The 18,362-nt window shown below is 36.5% G+C and overlaps 1 protein-coding gene across 1 annotated transcript in view; it reads left to right on the forward strand.

The window, feature by feature from the left end:
* Positions 1-18,362, forward strand: part of CFAP47 (cilia and flagella associated protein 47) — a 452,401-nt gene that overhangs the window by 104,312 nt on the left and 329,727 nt on the right. The window contains 1 exon segment of the mRNA XM_021080094.1: positions 5,355-5,564. Within this exon segment, the coding sequence (XP_020935753.1) occupies positions 5,355-5,564 (210 nt within the window).

Below are 18,362 nucleotides of genomic sequence, written 5' to 3' on the forward strand. Positions count from 1 at the left end.
AGTTTCAGTTACTCGATTTAATAAATGAGACTACTAGATTAAATCCAAGGGCAGACAAAATGAAAAATAATAGAAATTAAAGGAATAGAAAACAAATATATAGAAGATAGGCTCACTAAAACCAAAAGTTGGTTCTTTGAAATACCAATGCAATGGACACTGTTACAGTGAAGTTGACAGGGAACAAAAATAGGAAAGGAACAACTAAATAATATTAAGAATAATGAGGTATAAACCTATATCCAGTGGAGAAAAATGAGATAATCAAAATACTACAAAGAAATTTATTCCAATATATTTGAAAACTTAAATGAAATGAGACATTTGTAAAAATAAATGTAATAAATATTATATAAATAATAAATATGTATTTTATGTATTATAGTTTACTAAAACCACAGTGAAAATAAATAGAAAGTCTTTGAATCAGTAGTTAATATCATCTCACAAGGAAAACACCATCTTTAATGATTTTATAGGCAAGTTTTACTAAACTTTCAAGAAACTAATAAATCAAACCTTGTACAAATATTTCCAGAGAGCAAAAAGAGGGAGAATGTGCTGTAATTTGTTTTATAAAGTCAGAATTTTTTTATTATAAAATTTGATAATGACAGTGTGAGAAAAGTAAATTATAGGCCAATCTCTTATGAATATATGTACAGTAATTCTTAATAAGTGATATATGTACATATATCTCAATATAATATATATCACATATGTAATGTATTTTAATAGATCGTGATCAACTTGGGTATAGCCTAGTATTCCAAGGTTTGCCAAATGTCTGAAAAGCTAAGGTGCCTTTTGATTTCATTTACTTTATGGTTACCAAAGGGGGCAGGTGGGGGGAAAGATGAATTGGTGGTTTGAGATTAGCTGTGGTGTAGGTCGCATATGTAGCTCAGATCCCACATTGCTGTGGCTGTGGTGTAGGCCAGCAGCTACAGCTCTGATTCAACCCTGAGCCTGGGAACCTCCATATGCTGTGAGTGTGGCCCTAAGGACATACATGCATATATACATACACACACACACACACACACAAACATACATAAGTTTAAAAAAAAAAGGCAAGGATGCCTTTTTTTTTTTTTTTTTTGGTCTTTTGTCTTTTCAGGGCCCCACCCACGGCACATGGAGGTTTCCAGGCTAGGGGTCTAATCGGAGCTGTAGCTGCTGGCTGTGCCACACAACAACGCCAGATCCAAGCCGTGTCTGCGACCTACACCACAGCTCACGGCAACGTCGGATCCCTTAACCCGCTGAGCAAGGCCAGGGATCAAATCCGCAACCTCATCGTTCCCAGTCAGATTTGTTTCTGCTGCACCATGACGGGAACTCCAAGGATGCCTATTATCACTGCATCTCTAACACATTTTACTGGAGAACCTAGTCCATGCAGGGAATTAAGAGAAATAAAATATATGAGGAGAGGAATATATGCTTCAGAACTATCATTATCTGTTGATTAGAAAACTTTCTGTATGGGAAATTAAAGGAATCTATATGCAGATTTTTTAAGCTATGAAAATCATTTATCAAGACACACAGATGTAAATCCAGTATTTAAAATTCAACAGCATTTCAGCATACAACATTAGAACTTGCAATTGCAAAACTACTATTCATAAAAATGTTAACAATTAAAGATAATAGGAAGAATTATATGGAACAATATAGAGAAAAACTAAAATTTTAAAAAATTTAAAAATTAAAACTAATGTCAAAGAGCTCATAAATAAGTGAAGATTTACACCATATTTGTGGATTGGGGTATTCAGTATTGTAAAAAGGACAGTTCACAAATCAGTTTAGATATTTCATGCAACTGCAGTACAAATTCAAATAAAAATTTTCATAGAGATTGGCAAGTAAAAGTCTAAATTTTATATGGAAGAATCAAGGTTCAAGAATAGCCAAGTCATCCCTGAAGAAAGAGAACAAGGTGAAAAGTGTCTTCCCAAGTATCAAAACTAAGTCACCTTGATACTGGTGCAGTGATAAATAAAATGAGCAAAAGAATAGAATAAAAAGACTTGAAAAAGGCCTACACATGAATAGATACTGAATATATGATAAAGATAGTGTATCTCTTTGGAGAAAAGAGATTACTATTCAATAGTTAGTGTTGGAACAATTGATTGAATGGAATATTTCAAACTGGATTCCTTTCTTAAACAAAAATTCATTACACGTGGATTAAAGGCTTAAATGTGAAAGGCAAAATACAAAAAAAATAGAGAAAACAATTTTAATATCTCTGGGTAGAGAAAGGTTTCTTAAACAAGACTTAAAATCATGCTAACAGTAAAATAAATGACTGATAAAAATTAATCAGAAAAATAGCAAATAATGGAAATGTTGGCACAAAGTTCCAATAGGAATTTCACAGATAAGAATTCATGAATGTAAAACAAACACATGATGACATTTAACCAACCTGTTTATAAACTTGGAAATAAAAATTAGAGACTACAATAAGATAGTGTTTTGCCTGTTCTAGGTCAGCAAATGTCAAGAAGTCACATTGTCAGTGAGTAAGACCATACAGGATGATACTATGTAAAGTATAATATCTACATATTTCACAGTCCAACAATTGCACTTCACTGTATATGCAAGAAAAACTCATCAGTGAAATGAAAACCAAAACTGCAGCAAAATATCACCTCACACCTGTCAGAATGACTGTTGTCATTCTGAGGATGTTGAGAAAGGAGAGCCCTTGTTTACAGTTGGTGGAAATGTAAATTGGCCAAGCCACTATGGCAAACAGTATGGAGGTTCCTCAAAAAAATTAAAAATAGAACCACCATATGATCCAGTAATTCCATCCCTGGGTATATATCCAAAGGAAACAAAAACACCAGTTTGAAAAGATGCATGCACCCCAGTGTTCATAGCAACATTATTTACAATAGCCAAAGTATGGAAGCAACCTAAGTGTCAAGAAAGTGTGTATATACACATATATATAATAAGCTACAAAGATGTATTATATAAGAGAATATAGTTAATATTTTTAAAATAACTAATATTGAATCACTTCTTATACTGTACACCTGAAACTAATATAACATTGTAAATCAAATATACTTCAATAAAAAAAGAAAAAGGAGTTCCCTTGTGGTGCAGTGGGTTAAGGATCCAGCATTGTCACTGCAGCAGCTCTGGTCACTGCTGTGGCACAGGTTTGATCCCTGGCCCAGGAACTTCCACATGCCAGGGGTGAGGACAAAAAAAAAAAAAAAAAAAAAGAAAGAAAGAAAACTCTTGCACATGTGTACTGCAAGGTAAGTTTGAAATTATTCATAGTTATATTATTCAGAATAGCAAATTCTGAGAACTGCACAAATGTCCAGTGACAGATGAAAGGATCAATAATTTGTGATATATGTGCATGCGTATTTTATAGCTGTGTGATATATATGCATGCATATTTTATAGCTGTGAAGTAGAGCATTTTCAACTAATGAGGCAAATAGGTATCTTAGAGATACTGAGATTAATAAAAAAAAGCTCAAGACATATATTGATATCCTTTATATAAAATGACAGGAAAATAAAACCAAACAAATTTTTATTTAGAAATATATGCCTGCTTATAGCTTTAGAAATAGACGTAGAGAGTAGCTAGTTGACATGTTAAAATTATATAAATTGTGAGGATTTGTGTACCAATGTGAATTGCCTATTAGTGTTATTTTCATAAACTGCCAGATCTTGGATCCACATCAGAGCTTCTCTAGTTCAGTATCTGATTTTATAGTTAAGCACTCTGAGATCCAGAGAAAACAAGTTCCAAATGTGATGTAACGATTGGAAATAAATGAAAAGTATCCAAGTTGAGGAGCATGTCATGACTTTCAGTTTTTCCCATTTGGCTTGCAAGAGATGATGAGTGCTTACTTATGCCTTGTACATTGCTCTAAATGCTGTCTTGTGAGAGAGTTTAGTTCTTCAGCATTAACTTGACGACTCTGGGATTCACAGTTTTTCTAAGACCTTATTTTATAAGTAGACACTAAACTCTGTTGCTTAAACAGGAAATAGAAGTGACTTGAATTATATTGTACTAGAAAGTACTTTATTTTGTCAAGAAATATTATATATGAATTAATGTTTTAATCTCAGGTTTTGAATTAATGTATAATGGTATCAGTTTTAAAGCTACGTCAAGTTAAAAGCTGAGTCTTACAAAACATGATACAAAGAAATGAGCATGTGAAAGAGACTAAAGATGATGTAACCTATTCTCATTATATATACAGCTAAAACCATCTGCATTAATGACTTATCCAATGACATGTTGTTAATTAGCAATGGAATTGGATTCAAACCTGATTAATAAACTACTTTTTCATGCTTTGTCTGATGAACCTTATGAATTTAACTAATTCAAGTTGAGACTCTACTTTTTCTGGTGAATTAGCTGAATAATCTTCATTCTGTTTAACATACTAGAGATGGGAATTCTCTGGTGGACTAGTTAAGACTCAGCACTTTAACTGCTGCACCTTGGGTTCAGTCTTTGGTCTGGGAGCTGAGATCCCACATCAAGCCGCTACCCATTGTGCCAAAAAAAAAAAAAAAAAAAAAAAAAAGGAAATAACCAAAAAATAAAAAGAAATACTAGGGTAATATGGTTTCCATATTTTAATACCTCTTACTTGCTATAGGAACCTTACATATATAATAAAGCAAAGTCATGTGGTAAAATATTTATTGACAACTAAAAGTTATCAAGTAGTAACTAGGTTGAAAGGGAATAACACATACTATGCTATTAAATATAAGAAACATTTTAGATTGGCTAAATAAATTATATAATGAAATATGTAAACATTAAATAGAATTTTTAAATTGTAATGATTAAAAAAAATATTCATGAAATATGTTTACAGTGCTTAACAGTACCCAAATTTAAAAAAGATATGTGTATATGCATTTGTTAATATTATTTAATCTTCATGCAGTAAAACCTTAGCTAATAAAGAGGTAATTTTTTGTAAAGTTTTTTCAGGATATATTTAAGGGCAACACTTTTTATCATGGCTGTGGTTAAAAACACATTGTATTTAATCAGGCATTTTAATTCTCATTTTTAATACTGAGAGGACAAAAGGAACTTTTGATCATCTTATATGGTGCTTGGTTAAATTAATATGTTATCAATTTTACTTAAGCTGTGACCAGAAAATGAGGGAGATTACAAAAGTATCTTTAGTAATTGGGCATATTATTGTAAATATTTATTGTTTTATTTTTTCTAATGATTCAAAAAACAAGGAAAACACATTAAATCCAATTACTTGCACATATTTTGAGCCTTTTTTTAAATTTTTAAACAGAGATTCAACTTTAAATGTCCAGATTTCCCCAGCAAGACTTCTTGGTGGTAATGAGATTCAGCCTCTTTCGGTGAATTTTCCAAAAGGCAAAGTCATTAAGGGCTCTCCCAGTGGAATCAATGCTCCGCTCGCCTGCCAACTCAGTTTCACATCATCTAAACCTGTGTCATTTTTCACCAAGGTTCTTTTCTGTGATGGCAGAGATAACTGGTAAGACATTTAAATGTAGATTCTTTTATATCTGACAGTGAAGAATTATTGGTTTATATTCTACACTATTATAAAATGTTAAAAAGAGAGACATCTAAAATAATTACTTTGGACATAAAGATTTTTTTAAAAAGTTCCAGATGCATTGTTGCTATCATGGGAAACAGTGTAATAGTGGCTATCAGCATATACTCTGGAGCTAGGTTTCCTGGATTTGAATCCTGGCTCTGTAGACTATGGTCAAGTTCCATAATCTTCAGAGCCTCTCAGTTCCCTCATTTGTAAAATGGGGATAATAGCAGAACCTATCTGTTCTGTTATCATGAGAAATTCGTTGAGTCGATTATTTTTGAGTAATTGTACATGAGCTGGCATAAAGGAAATGCTCAGTCAGTATTAAATGAAAATGAGAAACATTAGCATAAGGACTTTCGAAACAATGTGATTTTGTTGCATGTTCCTTTAGCAGGAGGAAATTAAAATACACCTTGGTTAAACCATGTTTCTGGATGCCTTACCTTGTAGGGCCAGAAATTCCACTTTTACATTATACTCTAAGATGATTTGACTCACCAAATGGCAAGAGGCTAATATGTAGAGCAATAAAGTTTGTTTAAAATGTTTGTAGTGTAGAGGGAATTATATACTCAAGGTATGTACTCTATGTGATAATTTATTAACTTTTAGTGAGGTCATTACTATATAGTATATTCGTAGTCAAAGGATTGGCTTATGTGTTAGGAATTAGAAGGGTGAGGACAGATGGTATTGCAATGTTGCATAGTGGACACGGTACCTGGAGCTCTGACCTCCAGCTTCCATGTCCCCTTCTCACTTATGTTGATCGATAAAATTATCTAAATTACACCTTTCTGACTCCCTTTTTTGTCTTTTGGTGCTACCAGTCAATCTTTTTTTGACATTAAATAACTTTTTTTTTTAATGAAATTGCTTTAGACTTCTATCAAGAATTGAACTCTCTGCTTCCATCCTGGGAGGCCGTCTGTCTTTTTGTATGTTACTGACTTTGTTCATAAAAGCTTAACTTTACTTCGCTCTAGTCCACAAATTCACACTTTGCTGAAAGCACTACATAATGTGTACTTTTGAGCTCACCAATAAAAATCATAAATAATTTATCCATGAATGTCATAAAACTAATGAATGCTCAGACCACATTGCCAGGTTGAGGAAAGAAATAGTTTCAATAAATGCCGTGTGAACTAGATGGCTTCTTGGATAGTGGTACGTGGTACAGTTGCCTCTAAGAGAAGCATGAATAGGTTTCACTGTTAATAGTTTGTTGACATCTGGTCACAAACAGGATGTAAGGAGACCTGAAAACAGTCTCTAGAAGGAGGAGGGCCCATGTATTTGATGATTTTCTTGTCATTTCTTTTTCGTTAATTTATTTATTTTTCCACTGTACAGCATGGGGGCCAAGTTACACATACATGTGTACATACTTTTTCCTCCCATTGTTGTGTTGCAATGTAAGTATCTAGACATAGTTGTCAATGCTACACAGCAGGATTTCATTGTAAATCCATTCCAAGAGCAATAGTTTGCATCCGTTAACCTCAAGCACGCAACCCCTCCCACTCCCTCCCTCTCCCCCCCCAGGCAGCCACAGGTCTATTCTCCAAGTCTGTGATTTTCTTTTCTGTGGAAACGTTCATTTGTGCTGTATCTTGTCATTTCTTTTTGTCGTGTGTTTCCTTTCATCCTTGAAGCTCATCTGCTCTTCACTGATTTCCCTACCTTTCTTCCCTTACCCTAAACTCCATTTCAACCCTCAGCAGGTTTGGGATAAAGTAGAGCTTTTGGAACTAATTTAGAAGCTTTGAAAATCATAAATAGGCTACAAAAGACTGTTCCATGTACAAGGAAACAAAATCATGGACATTCCCTGGAGCCTTAACTGGCAAATCCTTTTACTGATCAGTGGGCTCTTTGGTGGGACCATTCCATCTGAGAAGAGATCACAACGATGGGGTTTCCCTTTATATCCCCCTGCTGCAGACTTGACTGGGGACTGATTTCTCCCACCCCAGGTCCACTAATTTCTCCTGTCCCAGCCCCCTGCACCATGCCTAAGGGCTGGGTGTTGGTTGATCTCTGTATGGGGGTGCATTTTAATCTTCCACTTGGTTTCATGCAGGATGCCCCATCTGCATGGAGAACAGGTGATACAGAGGCGGGGTGAGGAATAGGCCACACATCTTCCCAGTGGGGAGTAGCAAGGAGCAGGCCAGGTTGCTCAAGGTGGGAGATGGAGCATTACAATGAGACATAACCAGAAGTTCTGTTGCAGCACAGCAGAAACAAATTCAACTAGGAACCATGAGGTTGCAAGTTCAATCCCTGGCCTTGCTCAGTGGGTTAAGGACCCAGCATTGCCGTGAGCTGTGGTATAGGTTGCAGACACAGCTCGGATCTGTGTGGCTGTGGCTGTGGCGTAGGTCAGCAGCTACAGCTCCCATTAGACCCCTAGCCTGAGAACCTCCATAAGCCGTGGGTGTGGCCCTAAAAAGCAAAAAAAAAAAAAAAAAAACCAGTAAGAAGTGGCCAGAGGCTTTTGGGTTCACTCTCTTTGAAGGAGACTTAAAGCCTATAACAAGGGCAGCCAGTCATTCCCTACCACCCAAAACTTGGGCTTCCAATGTATTTTATTGCCTTTGTTAATGAAAAGGCTTCTTGTTTCATCAGTAGATTTTTTTTCTCATTCATTCATTCGTTGACTATTTACAAAGTGGCAGCACACCTGACTTTTTTCTGGCTCTGAGGTCAGAACAAAGCTCCTGCTCTCCTGGAGTTTCCATTGTAACAGAGGAGACAAAAATTGATAAATGATACCACAATTTAATAAGGAAATTATATGAGTTTAATGAGATAGAGGGGAAGGGATACCTCCATGGATCGGATAGATAAGGCATCTCTGAGGATGTGATATTTGATAGATGGTGATAGGAAATTGAATGAGGAAATACATACACAGTACTTGGAATAGTCTCTGTGGTAGTATGTTGCAGTAACTGAGTAAATGTTCTAGACTGGGCATTGATTTTAAAATCAGTATTCTAGATTTCCAGAATTGTCTCAGTAGCTACTACAGAGATATGAGAGTAATTGGATTTCTACTCTTAAGAGTGATTGGATTCACCCTGGGGTAGAAGATAAATCCTCATACAGACATAAAGTTTTGGGCTGGAGGGGAAAAAGAAATGGGCAGGAATTCAGTTCTCATGAGGGTGAGGAATTCTTTGGATAATCTTTACATTACGTACAAATCACTTATTTGTGTTACAGAAGTATTTGTTTCCATGGTTGAAAATGTCTTATCTGAGAATTCAGACAGAGATCAAATGGATTAAGAGGTGCCAGAATGAGGTTATTCTCTCTTTTATACTGTGGCCTTCACTCCAGATTGAGAAGGGAATATTATACCCTGAAGGAACTTGTAATTATGAGAATTAAGTGTTACCACTTGCTCTTGTTTTATAAGTTCACTGACTGATACTTTACCTAGATCATGCAAAGAATGAAAGTTGATGGCTTTGGGTGATTAATTTTATCAAAATCTTAGGAATGCTAAAAACAATTAAATATTTTCCTATGATTTAATCCCAAATATAGGGTGTTTACTTTTGTAAAATTGTTCCTCAAGGGAAGGTTCTTACCTCCTTACAGAAGGAATTAAAAAACGAACTAGAAATTGAGATAGTAAAGTGAGGATTTATTTAAGTGAGAAATACACCTCTTAAAGAGAGGTGGGCAGAGAGGTGAGCAACTACCCTGCTGTTTGGTACACAGACTATGAGGGACCTACAGTTGCATAAACAGGGTATTCATTGGGAAGGAGAGGTTTAGGGGTTGTGTTCGCTAATTTTGATTCCAGCTCTACCTTCCTGAAGGGAAGAGGGATTTTTGTCCTTACTTAGCCTTGATCAGAAGTGTCATGGGGTCCATGCATGATGGGTACTTCTGATCTGCATAGCTAATTTTATTACAATTTTATTGTAATGAGGGCATGATGAGCAACAGGTTACATCCAGACACTGGAGATTCCTGCCCTTTCCCACCTTTCTTTGTCTGCCTCCAGGACACTTACCACCTCAAAGTGTATGGTTTTCTGTTTGTCTGGAAGTTCCTGCTTTTCTTTGTCTGTCCATGGACCCTGCTGTTTACATGTTTTCTTGCCACCTGGCCCCACACCCCCCTTTCCCTGCTCATACCTAGCTAGCTATCTGCCATAACAAAACCAAGAGTTAATTTCAACTATTGGTTTCGGATAACCAGGAGGCTAACCTGAGTTAGCAGGGCCTCATTGTTAAAAATATCAAAAAGTAATTGAGAATTCATTACTAGGAAAATGGCATGTTAGAATTCTGATTTTCTCCATAAATTTTTTTAATCCCCCAGATATTCAGTACATATCCATTATATTCCAAACTGATTGTATCTTCCATAGGTTTTTAGTACCCAAATTGAATGTAACTTTAGAGCAAAAGAAAACATTTTTAGCTATTCTGTAAGAGAGCTAAACTCAGTCATTAAAAAATTAAAATGTAAGCCAAATAAAAAAAAATCCCACTGATTTATTTATTAAATAGGTATAGGGGAGGGCTGTTCAGATGTCAGCTGTTTTCTCTTTCTAGAGCAGTGGTTCTTAGGGCTGGACACTGGACTCACCTGGAGAGTTTTTAAAACTACCCATGCCTCAGTCCAACCCAGAGACTATGATAAAGTTTGTCTGGAGGACGATCTAGGCGTTGCAAATTCTGAAAGGTCCCCATGTGATTCTAACGGGAGGCCAAAGTTGAGAAGCCTCGTTCTAGATTCTCAAACTTTACCCTGCATTTGACGCATTTGGAGGATTTTAAAAAATGGCTTCTGAGCCCTGTCCCCAGAGTTCCTGATTCAGTTAAGTTGGGTGGGACCTGCAAATTGCATGTCTACCAAGTTCCCATTTGATGCTGAAGTTGCTAGTCTGGGGACAGACACTGAAGTTGTTTGAAAGGCAGAGTTTCAGATCCGCTCCAGATCTAAGGAATCAGCATATATGTTTAAAACAACCCTAGGCGGTTCATGTGAACAGTAAAGTTTGTGAAGCACTGGGCTTAAAAAAATGAATAAGGGAAAATGCCGTCTAGAAAGCTTAGGTTAAACAGTGGAACACCTAAACATTTGGCAGGGAATAGCATTGCCACTAGAAAATGGTGTTGCTTTGAGAACCTTTAGAACATAAACACCCATCTTTCTTTTAGAGTAAATTTGGTTTGTTTGCTAATACATTATCTAACTTAATCTGTTTGAGACATGTATATGACAAAGTATAATCTCAGATTTATACCAGAGGAAACTGAAGTACTACTAGGTTAATTATCTTTTGGATCCTCACCTAGTTATAGAATGAGAGAATCTACATTTGAGATCAAGTCCTATTATGTCTATCACACTACTTTGCTTCCCTTTAACTTTTCAAGTGCTAGGATATTATTGCTAAAACATGGTCAACTGGGTAAGAAAATGGAATTATTTTTGAGTTATAATATGTCATATGGTGGTATATAATTGATTATTTGAATAGGAAGATTTTGATGTTTTAATACAAGTTAAACTACATGTTATGTTCTAAATGAGAGGCCAGTTAGAAATGTGCAATAAGAATAGCACAGGGATATTTGGTAGTTGAGGTTGAACTGAAATCAGGGCTGCTGATTAGCTGGCATACAGTGTATATCTTCACCAATGGATAAAATCTTAAAATGTTTCTTGGCTGGTTGGTACTCATGCCTTGAGTCTGACCTGCCCTGACAACTCCTTCTGGACCTGGGACCCACTCAAGAGTTAGTAACTGAAAGTCTAAATGCTGCCACAGCCAGGAGTTCTGAGGATCCTATACTGTTTTGTTTTGGGTCATTCTTAGCCTGTCAATAGTGATGCTATTGGCTAGGTAGGAATGCTAGGGGCATTCACCTGGTCCCTTACTGTATGTGGCAGCTGCTATAGACATTTTCACTTTCAAAGCCAGTATTATGGCTGGATTTGCCTTTGTGGCTCCTGTTATGGTCCCAAGATATACCTCAGCGATAGCCATCAGGGAACTTAGAAAAAACACGGTTTATTACTCAGAGGTACTGGAGGGTACTAGCATGCCTAAGGCTATCCTGTGAGCTGACAGTGCAGGGTGGAGGTGGAGAACAAGTAAGCACAGATCTGGGTTCTACTTTTTGGAGGGTCTAGGGTGAGGTGCCTGGGGTTTTACACTTTCACTCTTTATTCATGAATTTGCAACATAAGGGTTGGAATTAAAGCTCAGGAAGGGAAAAACAGTCAGTATGGTCAGTATCTAGGTCAACCAGAGTTTTCTAAAAAAGGAAAATTAATGGGTAAGCTGGCCTGGCTCTTCGTCTATTTAGCTGTCAGTGTGTTTATTTGAATGTCTTTGAAGTGGAGGACTTGGCAACCAAAAGTTTAATGTCAGGTTATAATCTGGAAAGCTCATTGTCAGGCCCCCTTACACTAATATTGATAAATACCTCCCTTTTAGAGTATAGGATTCATTGATATTCAAAGATGCATATTTTAAATATCATCCCCTTTTTTATATGAAATGTGGTTGTCTTTCAAAAAATATAGTTAACATAGTTATAGGACATCAGGAGCAGAGGTCTTGCACATTTGCCATTGCCTGGAGTTCAGAAGCTTCTGTGTCCTTAGATGTAAAGCTGCCATGGAAGTGTCTGCTCTATGAATTCCTTGGCACAGGAACTCCTGGGTAGTGTCTGATTTAGTTGCTCACTCGAAGTTAATACGAATTTACTGTTTTTTTAATCATGAACAAGATAACGTTTAGCAGAATTCTTGGCCCTTTCTTTTTTTTCTTTTTTATTTTTTTTTAAACTTTTCCCACTGGGCAAAAACTACAATTTTTAATAGTGTCTTAAAATGAGCGTCTTGGCATTAACCATGTGACAGTTTAATTCTTGGTTTTGGCTCACAAAATAGCAGGCATCTAAGATCTGTAAAAGCTATTAACTCCATCTCATAATGTGTAAAAGTTTTGCTTTGTTTTGTTTGCCTTTTACTCTTTTTCATTTCTTTCTTTCTTTTCTTTTTTTTTATTTTCCCACTGTACAGCAAGGGGGTCAGGTTATCCTTACATGTATACATTACAATTACATTTTTCCCCCACCCTTTCTTCTGTTGCAACATGAGTATCTAGACATAGTTCTCAATGCTATTCAGCAGGATCTCCTTGTAAATCTATTCTAAGTTGTGTCTGATAACCCCAAGCTCCTGATCCCTCCCACTCCCTCCCCCTCCCATCAGGCAGCCACAAGTCTCTTCTCCAAGTCCATGATTTTCTTTTTGGAGGAGATGTTCATTTGTGCTGGATATTAGATTCCAGTTATAAGTGATATCATATGGTATTTGTCTTTGTCTTTCTGGCTCATTTCACTCAGTATGAGATTCTCTGGTTCCATCCATGTTGCTGCAAATGGCATTATGTCATTATTCTTTTTTATGGCTGAGTAGTATTCCATTGTGTATATATACCACCTCTTCCGAATCCCATCCTCTGTGGATGGACATTTAGGTTGTTTCCACATCCTGGCTATTGTGAATAGTGCTGCAATGAACATGCGGGTGCACGTGTCTCTTTTAAGTAGAGTTTTGTCCAGATAGATGCCCAAGAGTGGGATTGCGGGGTCATATGGAAGTTCTATCTATAGATTTCTAAGGTATCTCCAAACTGTTCTCCATAGTGGCTGTACCAGTTGACATTCCCACCAACAGTGCAGGAGGGTTCCCTTTTCTCCACAGCCCCTCCAGCACTTGTTATTTGTGGATTTATGAATGATGGCCATTCTGACTGGTGTGAGATGGTATCTCATGGTAGTTTTGATTTGCATTTCTCTAATAATGAGGGATGTTGAGCATTTTTTCAAGTGTTTGTTGGCCATCTGCCTATCTTCTTTGGAGAAATGTCTATTCAGGTCTTTTGCCCATTTTTCCATTGATTGATTGGTTTCTTTGCTGTTGGGTTGTATAAGTTGTTTATATATTCTAGAGATTAAGCCCTTATCAGTTGCATCATTTGAAACTATTTTCTCCCATTCTGTAAGTTGTCTTTTTGTTTTCTTTTTGGTTTCCTTTGCTGTGCAAAAGCTTTTCAGTTTGATGAGGTCCCATTGGTTTATTTTTGCTCTAATTTCTATTGCTTTGGGAGACTGACCTGAGAGAATATTCATGATGTTGATGTCAGAGAGTGTTTTGCCTATGTTTTCTTCTAGGAGTTTGATGGTGTCCTGTCGTATATGTAAGTCTTTCAGCCATTTGGAGTTTATTTTTGTGCATGGTGTGAGGGTGTGTTCTGGTTTCATTGCTTTGCATGCTGCTGTCCAGGTTTCCCAGCAATGCTTGCTGAATAGACTTTCTTTTTCGCATTTTATGTTCTTGCCTCCCTTGTCAAAGATTAATTGACCATAGGTGTCAGGGTTAATTTCCGGATTCTCTATTCTGTTCCATTGGTCTGTCTGTCTGTTTTGATACCAGTACCACACTGTTTTGATGACTGTGGCTTTGTAGTATTTCTTGAAGTCTGGGAGAGTTATGCCTCCTGCTTGGTTTTTGTTTCTCAGGATTGCTTTGGCGATTCTGGGTCTTTTGTGGTTCCATATAAATGTTTGGATTGTTTGTTCTAGTTCTGTGAAAAATGTCCTTGGTAATTTGATAGGGATTGCATTGAATCTGTAGATTGCTTTGGGTAGGATGGCCATTTTTACAATATTGTTTTTCCAATCCAGGAACATGGAATATCTTTCCATTTCTTTACATCTTCTTTGATTTCTTTGATTAAAGTTTTATAGTTCTCGGCATATAGGTCCTTTACCTCCTTGGTCAGGTGTATTCCGAGGTATTTGATTTTGTGAGGTACAATTTTAAAAGGTATCATTTTTTTGTATTCCTTTTCTAATGTTTCATTGCTGGTATACAGAAATGCGACTGATACTCTGAATGTTAATCTTATATCCTGCTCCTTTGCTGAATTTATTAATCAGTTCAAGTAGTTTTTGGGTTGAGTCCTTAGGGTTTTCTATGTGTAGTATCATGTCATCTGCATACAGTGACAGTTTTATCTCTTCTCTTCCTATATGGATTTGGCCCTTTCTTAAACAAAGCTAGTAACAGTCTTGTTTTGTTTTGCAAATTACTGATAAGGTACTGAGATATATGTATCTTCTGACATTACATAAAACAAGTGCAATAAGGACTTTACATATACAGATGTATTAATAAGAGTTTAAATGATAAATTATAATTTCTCCCTTATTCATTGATATACATTGTCATTCCATTCTGACATTAAGGATGAAGCACATAGTCTTAATTACAAATGTGCTATACATTTTGCTGGTAGAGAAATAGATTTTAAAATAAATAGATCTGTTGTTTAAAACTGAGAATGTACAGCTCTTATTTATATGAACTCTTTATTTCTATATACAGTAGAGTTTTATCAACCTTGTTATGGATTAAAAACATTTTTGATGCGTAATAAAACTAGTTATGCTTACCTCATTAAACTAATAGGGCATTGACAGTAACTTAATTGAAATTATGTATTTTTGATAGCAGTCAGTATAATAAGGAAATGAATAATGAAAGCCGATTCTAATTATTGTTTACTCAGTACATAATTTGGTATTTGTGAAGGGTGTCTTGGCAACTTTGGGTATGTTTCTAATATTTTTAAAAGTGTTTTTATCATGCCTCTTCCAGAGACCTTACTGTTTTTGAAAGGGTACAAACTTTCATCATATAAAGGAGACCAGAAGAAAATGAATCAGACCCAGAGGCATGAGGAGCATTAATACATTCAGGTTGACAAGGCCACTTTAGTAACTGTTGTGAATTAATATCTGCACTTTATGTGCTTTTCTGGGATATTTGAATATTTAAAATAAGGGTGTAGATATATGTTTAAACATTTTTAAATATTTATGAGTCAGAAAAATGAGTCAGGAACCTCTCAAGGATACTACCAGAGAGCGAGAAGCTACTTTTGAGGTATTCAAAGCAGTATTTCGGACATGTTCATCCTTTGGAGATTCCATTCTTAGCATGAACCTGCTGCACAGGGAAAATGAACCACCTAGAGTTTTAGCATTGTGGCTACCGAAAGGCAGGTGACTGGAAATCTCGAGAGGATTTTAGTAATCATCTAATAGGTGTGACTGAAGGCAATGTAGAAGTATTACCCTGAAACATTATTGGTTGTGTTTTGGGGGACTAGGTTATGCATGGCACAATGTATTAGTTTAAATTCTTTAGTCATTAGTTTTCTATAACTACCGCCTTCTGTAATTTGAGATAGTTCATGTTAGGTGATCTTCAAACTCATGCTTTTTATGCTTATAGAGGGTATTACTAGAAAGAAAAATTATGTACTTCCCCCAAGTTAAAAAGAAAGGCAGAATAGGAATTCCCGTCGTGGCGCAGTGGTTAACAAATCCGACTAGGAACCATGAGGTTGCGGGTTCGGTCCCTGCCCTTGCTCAGTGGGTTAAGGATCCGGCGTTGCCGTGAGCTGTGGTGTAGGTTGCAAACGCGGCTCGGATCCTGCGTTGCTGTGGCTCTGGCGTAGGCCGGTGGCTACGGCTCTGATTCAACCCCTAGCCTGGGAACCTCCATATGCCGCGGGAACGGCCCAAAGAAATAGCAAAAAGACAAAAAAAAAAAAAAAAAAAAAAAAAAAAAAAAGAAAGGCAGAATATGGTACAACTAATTGAAATGGTTTATTTTTATTTTTTTTTATTTTGTCTTTCTGCCTTTTCTAGGCCCGCACCCACGGCATATGGAGATTCCCATGCTAGGGGTCTAATCAAAGCTGTAGCCACCGGCCTATGCCACAGCCACAGCAACTCTGGATCCGAGCCGTGTCTGCAGCCTCCACCACAGTTCACAGCAATACTGGATCCTCAGCCTTCCGAGTGAGGCCAGGGATCAAACTCGCAACCTCATGATTCCTAGTTGGATTCATTAACCACTGAGCCATAACAGGAACTCCTTATTTTTTAAATTTATTTTATTTTTTTTGAAATGTTTTGTTTACAAATTTCTCTTCAACTTAAAGCTAATGGTATTGTTTCTATTCTTCATTTAATTACTTTTATTCAATTTATTGAACTATCTTATTTTAATATCCTCAATTTTATATAATTTTACTATTCTAGTTTCTAATTTTCAGTATTCTAATCATATACAAACTACTATAAAAATGCTTTAGTAGTAGTGGTTTAGAATTTCTGGAGACAGCTTAAAATTCATCATTTAAATACATTTTATTTAAAGACAAATGTCTTTATAGTGAATTTTGAAGGATGCTTTCATGCCCTTACTTTCAACATAAAAGCATTGTCTGCTTGCATTCATTTGGTTCCCATTTGGTGCAACCATAACTTTAAGTACAATACTGTATCACCTTGGTCATTAGGTATTCAAGTATAGTTATTGCAGAAGATGTGTGATAAGTGATATATACAGTGAGTTCACACTAATAAATCAAAGCTGGGTATGAGGAAATTTGACTAAGAAGTACATTTCACATTTATAGTCAATAGAATTCCAAGAAGAGCCTCCAGATTCGATGCTCTCCAAAGGGCTTCACAGATGTAGGGGGAATATGAAGTCCTTGACTGGCCACTCAGTTTCTCCTTACTTAAATGGGGCTGCTTAAATAATGTACTGACCTACATATATCTCCTGGGTCATAAAAGACACCGAGATCAAAGTGCATTGATCAAAATGAGAAGACATGAGACTACTTCTTAGTGCCCCATTCAAGGCAGGATTTGGTGCTCAACCATGTGGAGTGAGATCAGCAGACTGCCTCCATTTGTCAGTTGCTATGGTATCGGCCTTAACTACTGGGTACCACTTGGCCTGAAGTTACACCCCACCAGGCAAGCTGGCATCCACTGACTGATTGAGGCAGGTTTAGAGGACCAGGCATTTCAGCATAAGGCTAGAAACTCTGAAGGCCAATCCAGATCTCGCTGCCCAGTTGGCCAAGGCCTCCTCAGGCCTGCATAGCTGCTCTTTGTTGTCCCGTTCACCACATCCTACAGCTCTGCCCCTTCTTGCTCTCTTCTCCAGTCTGCTTCCTTCCCCTTCTTTACTGATGTTAATCCTAATAAATCTCTTAGAACCTAGATTGTCTTCTTCCCGCAAACCTGACCTATGATGGAGATTGGCTGTTACGCTTGTCAGGACGTGATGATGGCTATGAAGTCATCTTTTCTTTTACTTCCAATGGATCTTGAATGAAGATGTCAGTCACTCCCATCCATCCATCTGCCCATGTATACAGTCAAAGCTCCCAAGCATTTTTTATGTGCTGTGTGCTGGTCTTTGCCTTTAAAAGTTTTAGCTCGCTGAATGAAATAAGATATTTACGTGTAAGGTGACTATGAAAACACAAAGACCAGAAGTAGAGAGACCAATAAATAAGCTGTCCCAGATAGATGCTGTGAAGATGTACAGAACTATAGTGATTGTAGTTACAATGAAAAGAAAGTGATGAATGGAAATGAATCATTTTGATTAAATAAATATAGGGACATGGTAACTGATGGCACTGTCAGACTTCAACAAATCTTTAAAATGAAAGAGAATTAAAAAGTAGCATATATGAATGTCAATTAGGTGCTAGGCCTTCATAAATCAATCTTGGTAGCTGACTGTACTTTATTTTGTGTAATTGAATTTTTAAACTTTTATTTGTTAATA

The sequence above is a fragment of the Sus scrofa genome, chromosome X (assembly GCF_000003025.6).
Source record: "Sus scrofa isolate TJ Tabasco breed Duroc chromosome X, Sscrofa11.1, whole genome shotgun sequence".
NCBI classification, from domain to species: domain Eukaryota; kingdom Metazoa; phylum Chordata; class Mammalia; order Artiodactyla; family Suidae; genus Sus; species Sus scrofa.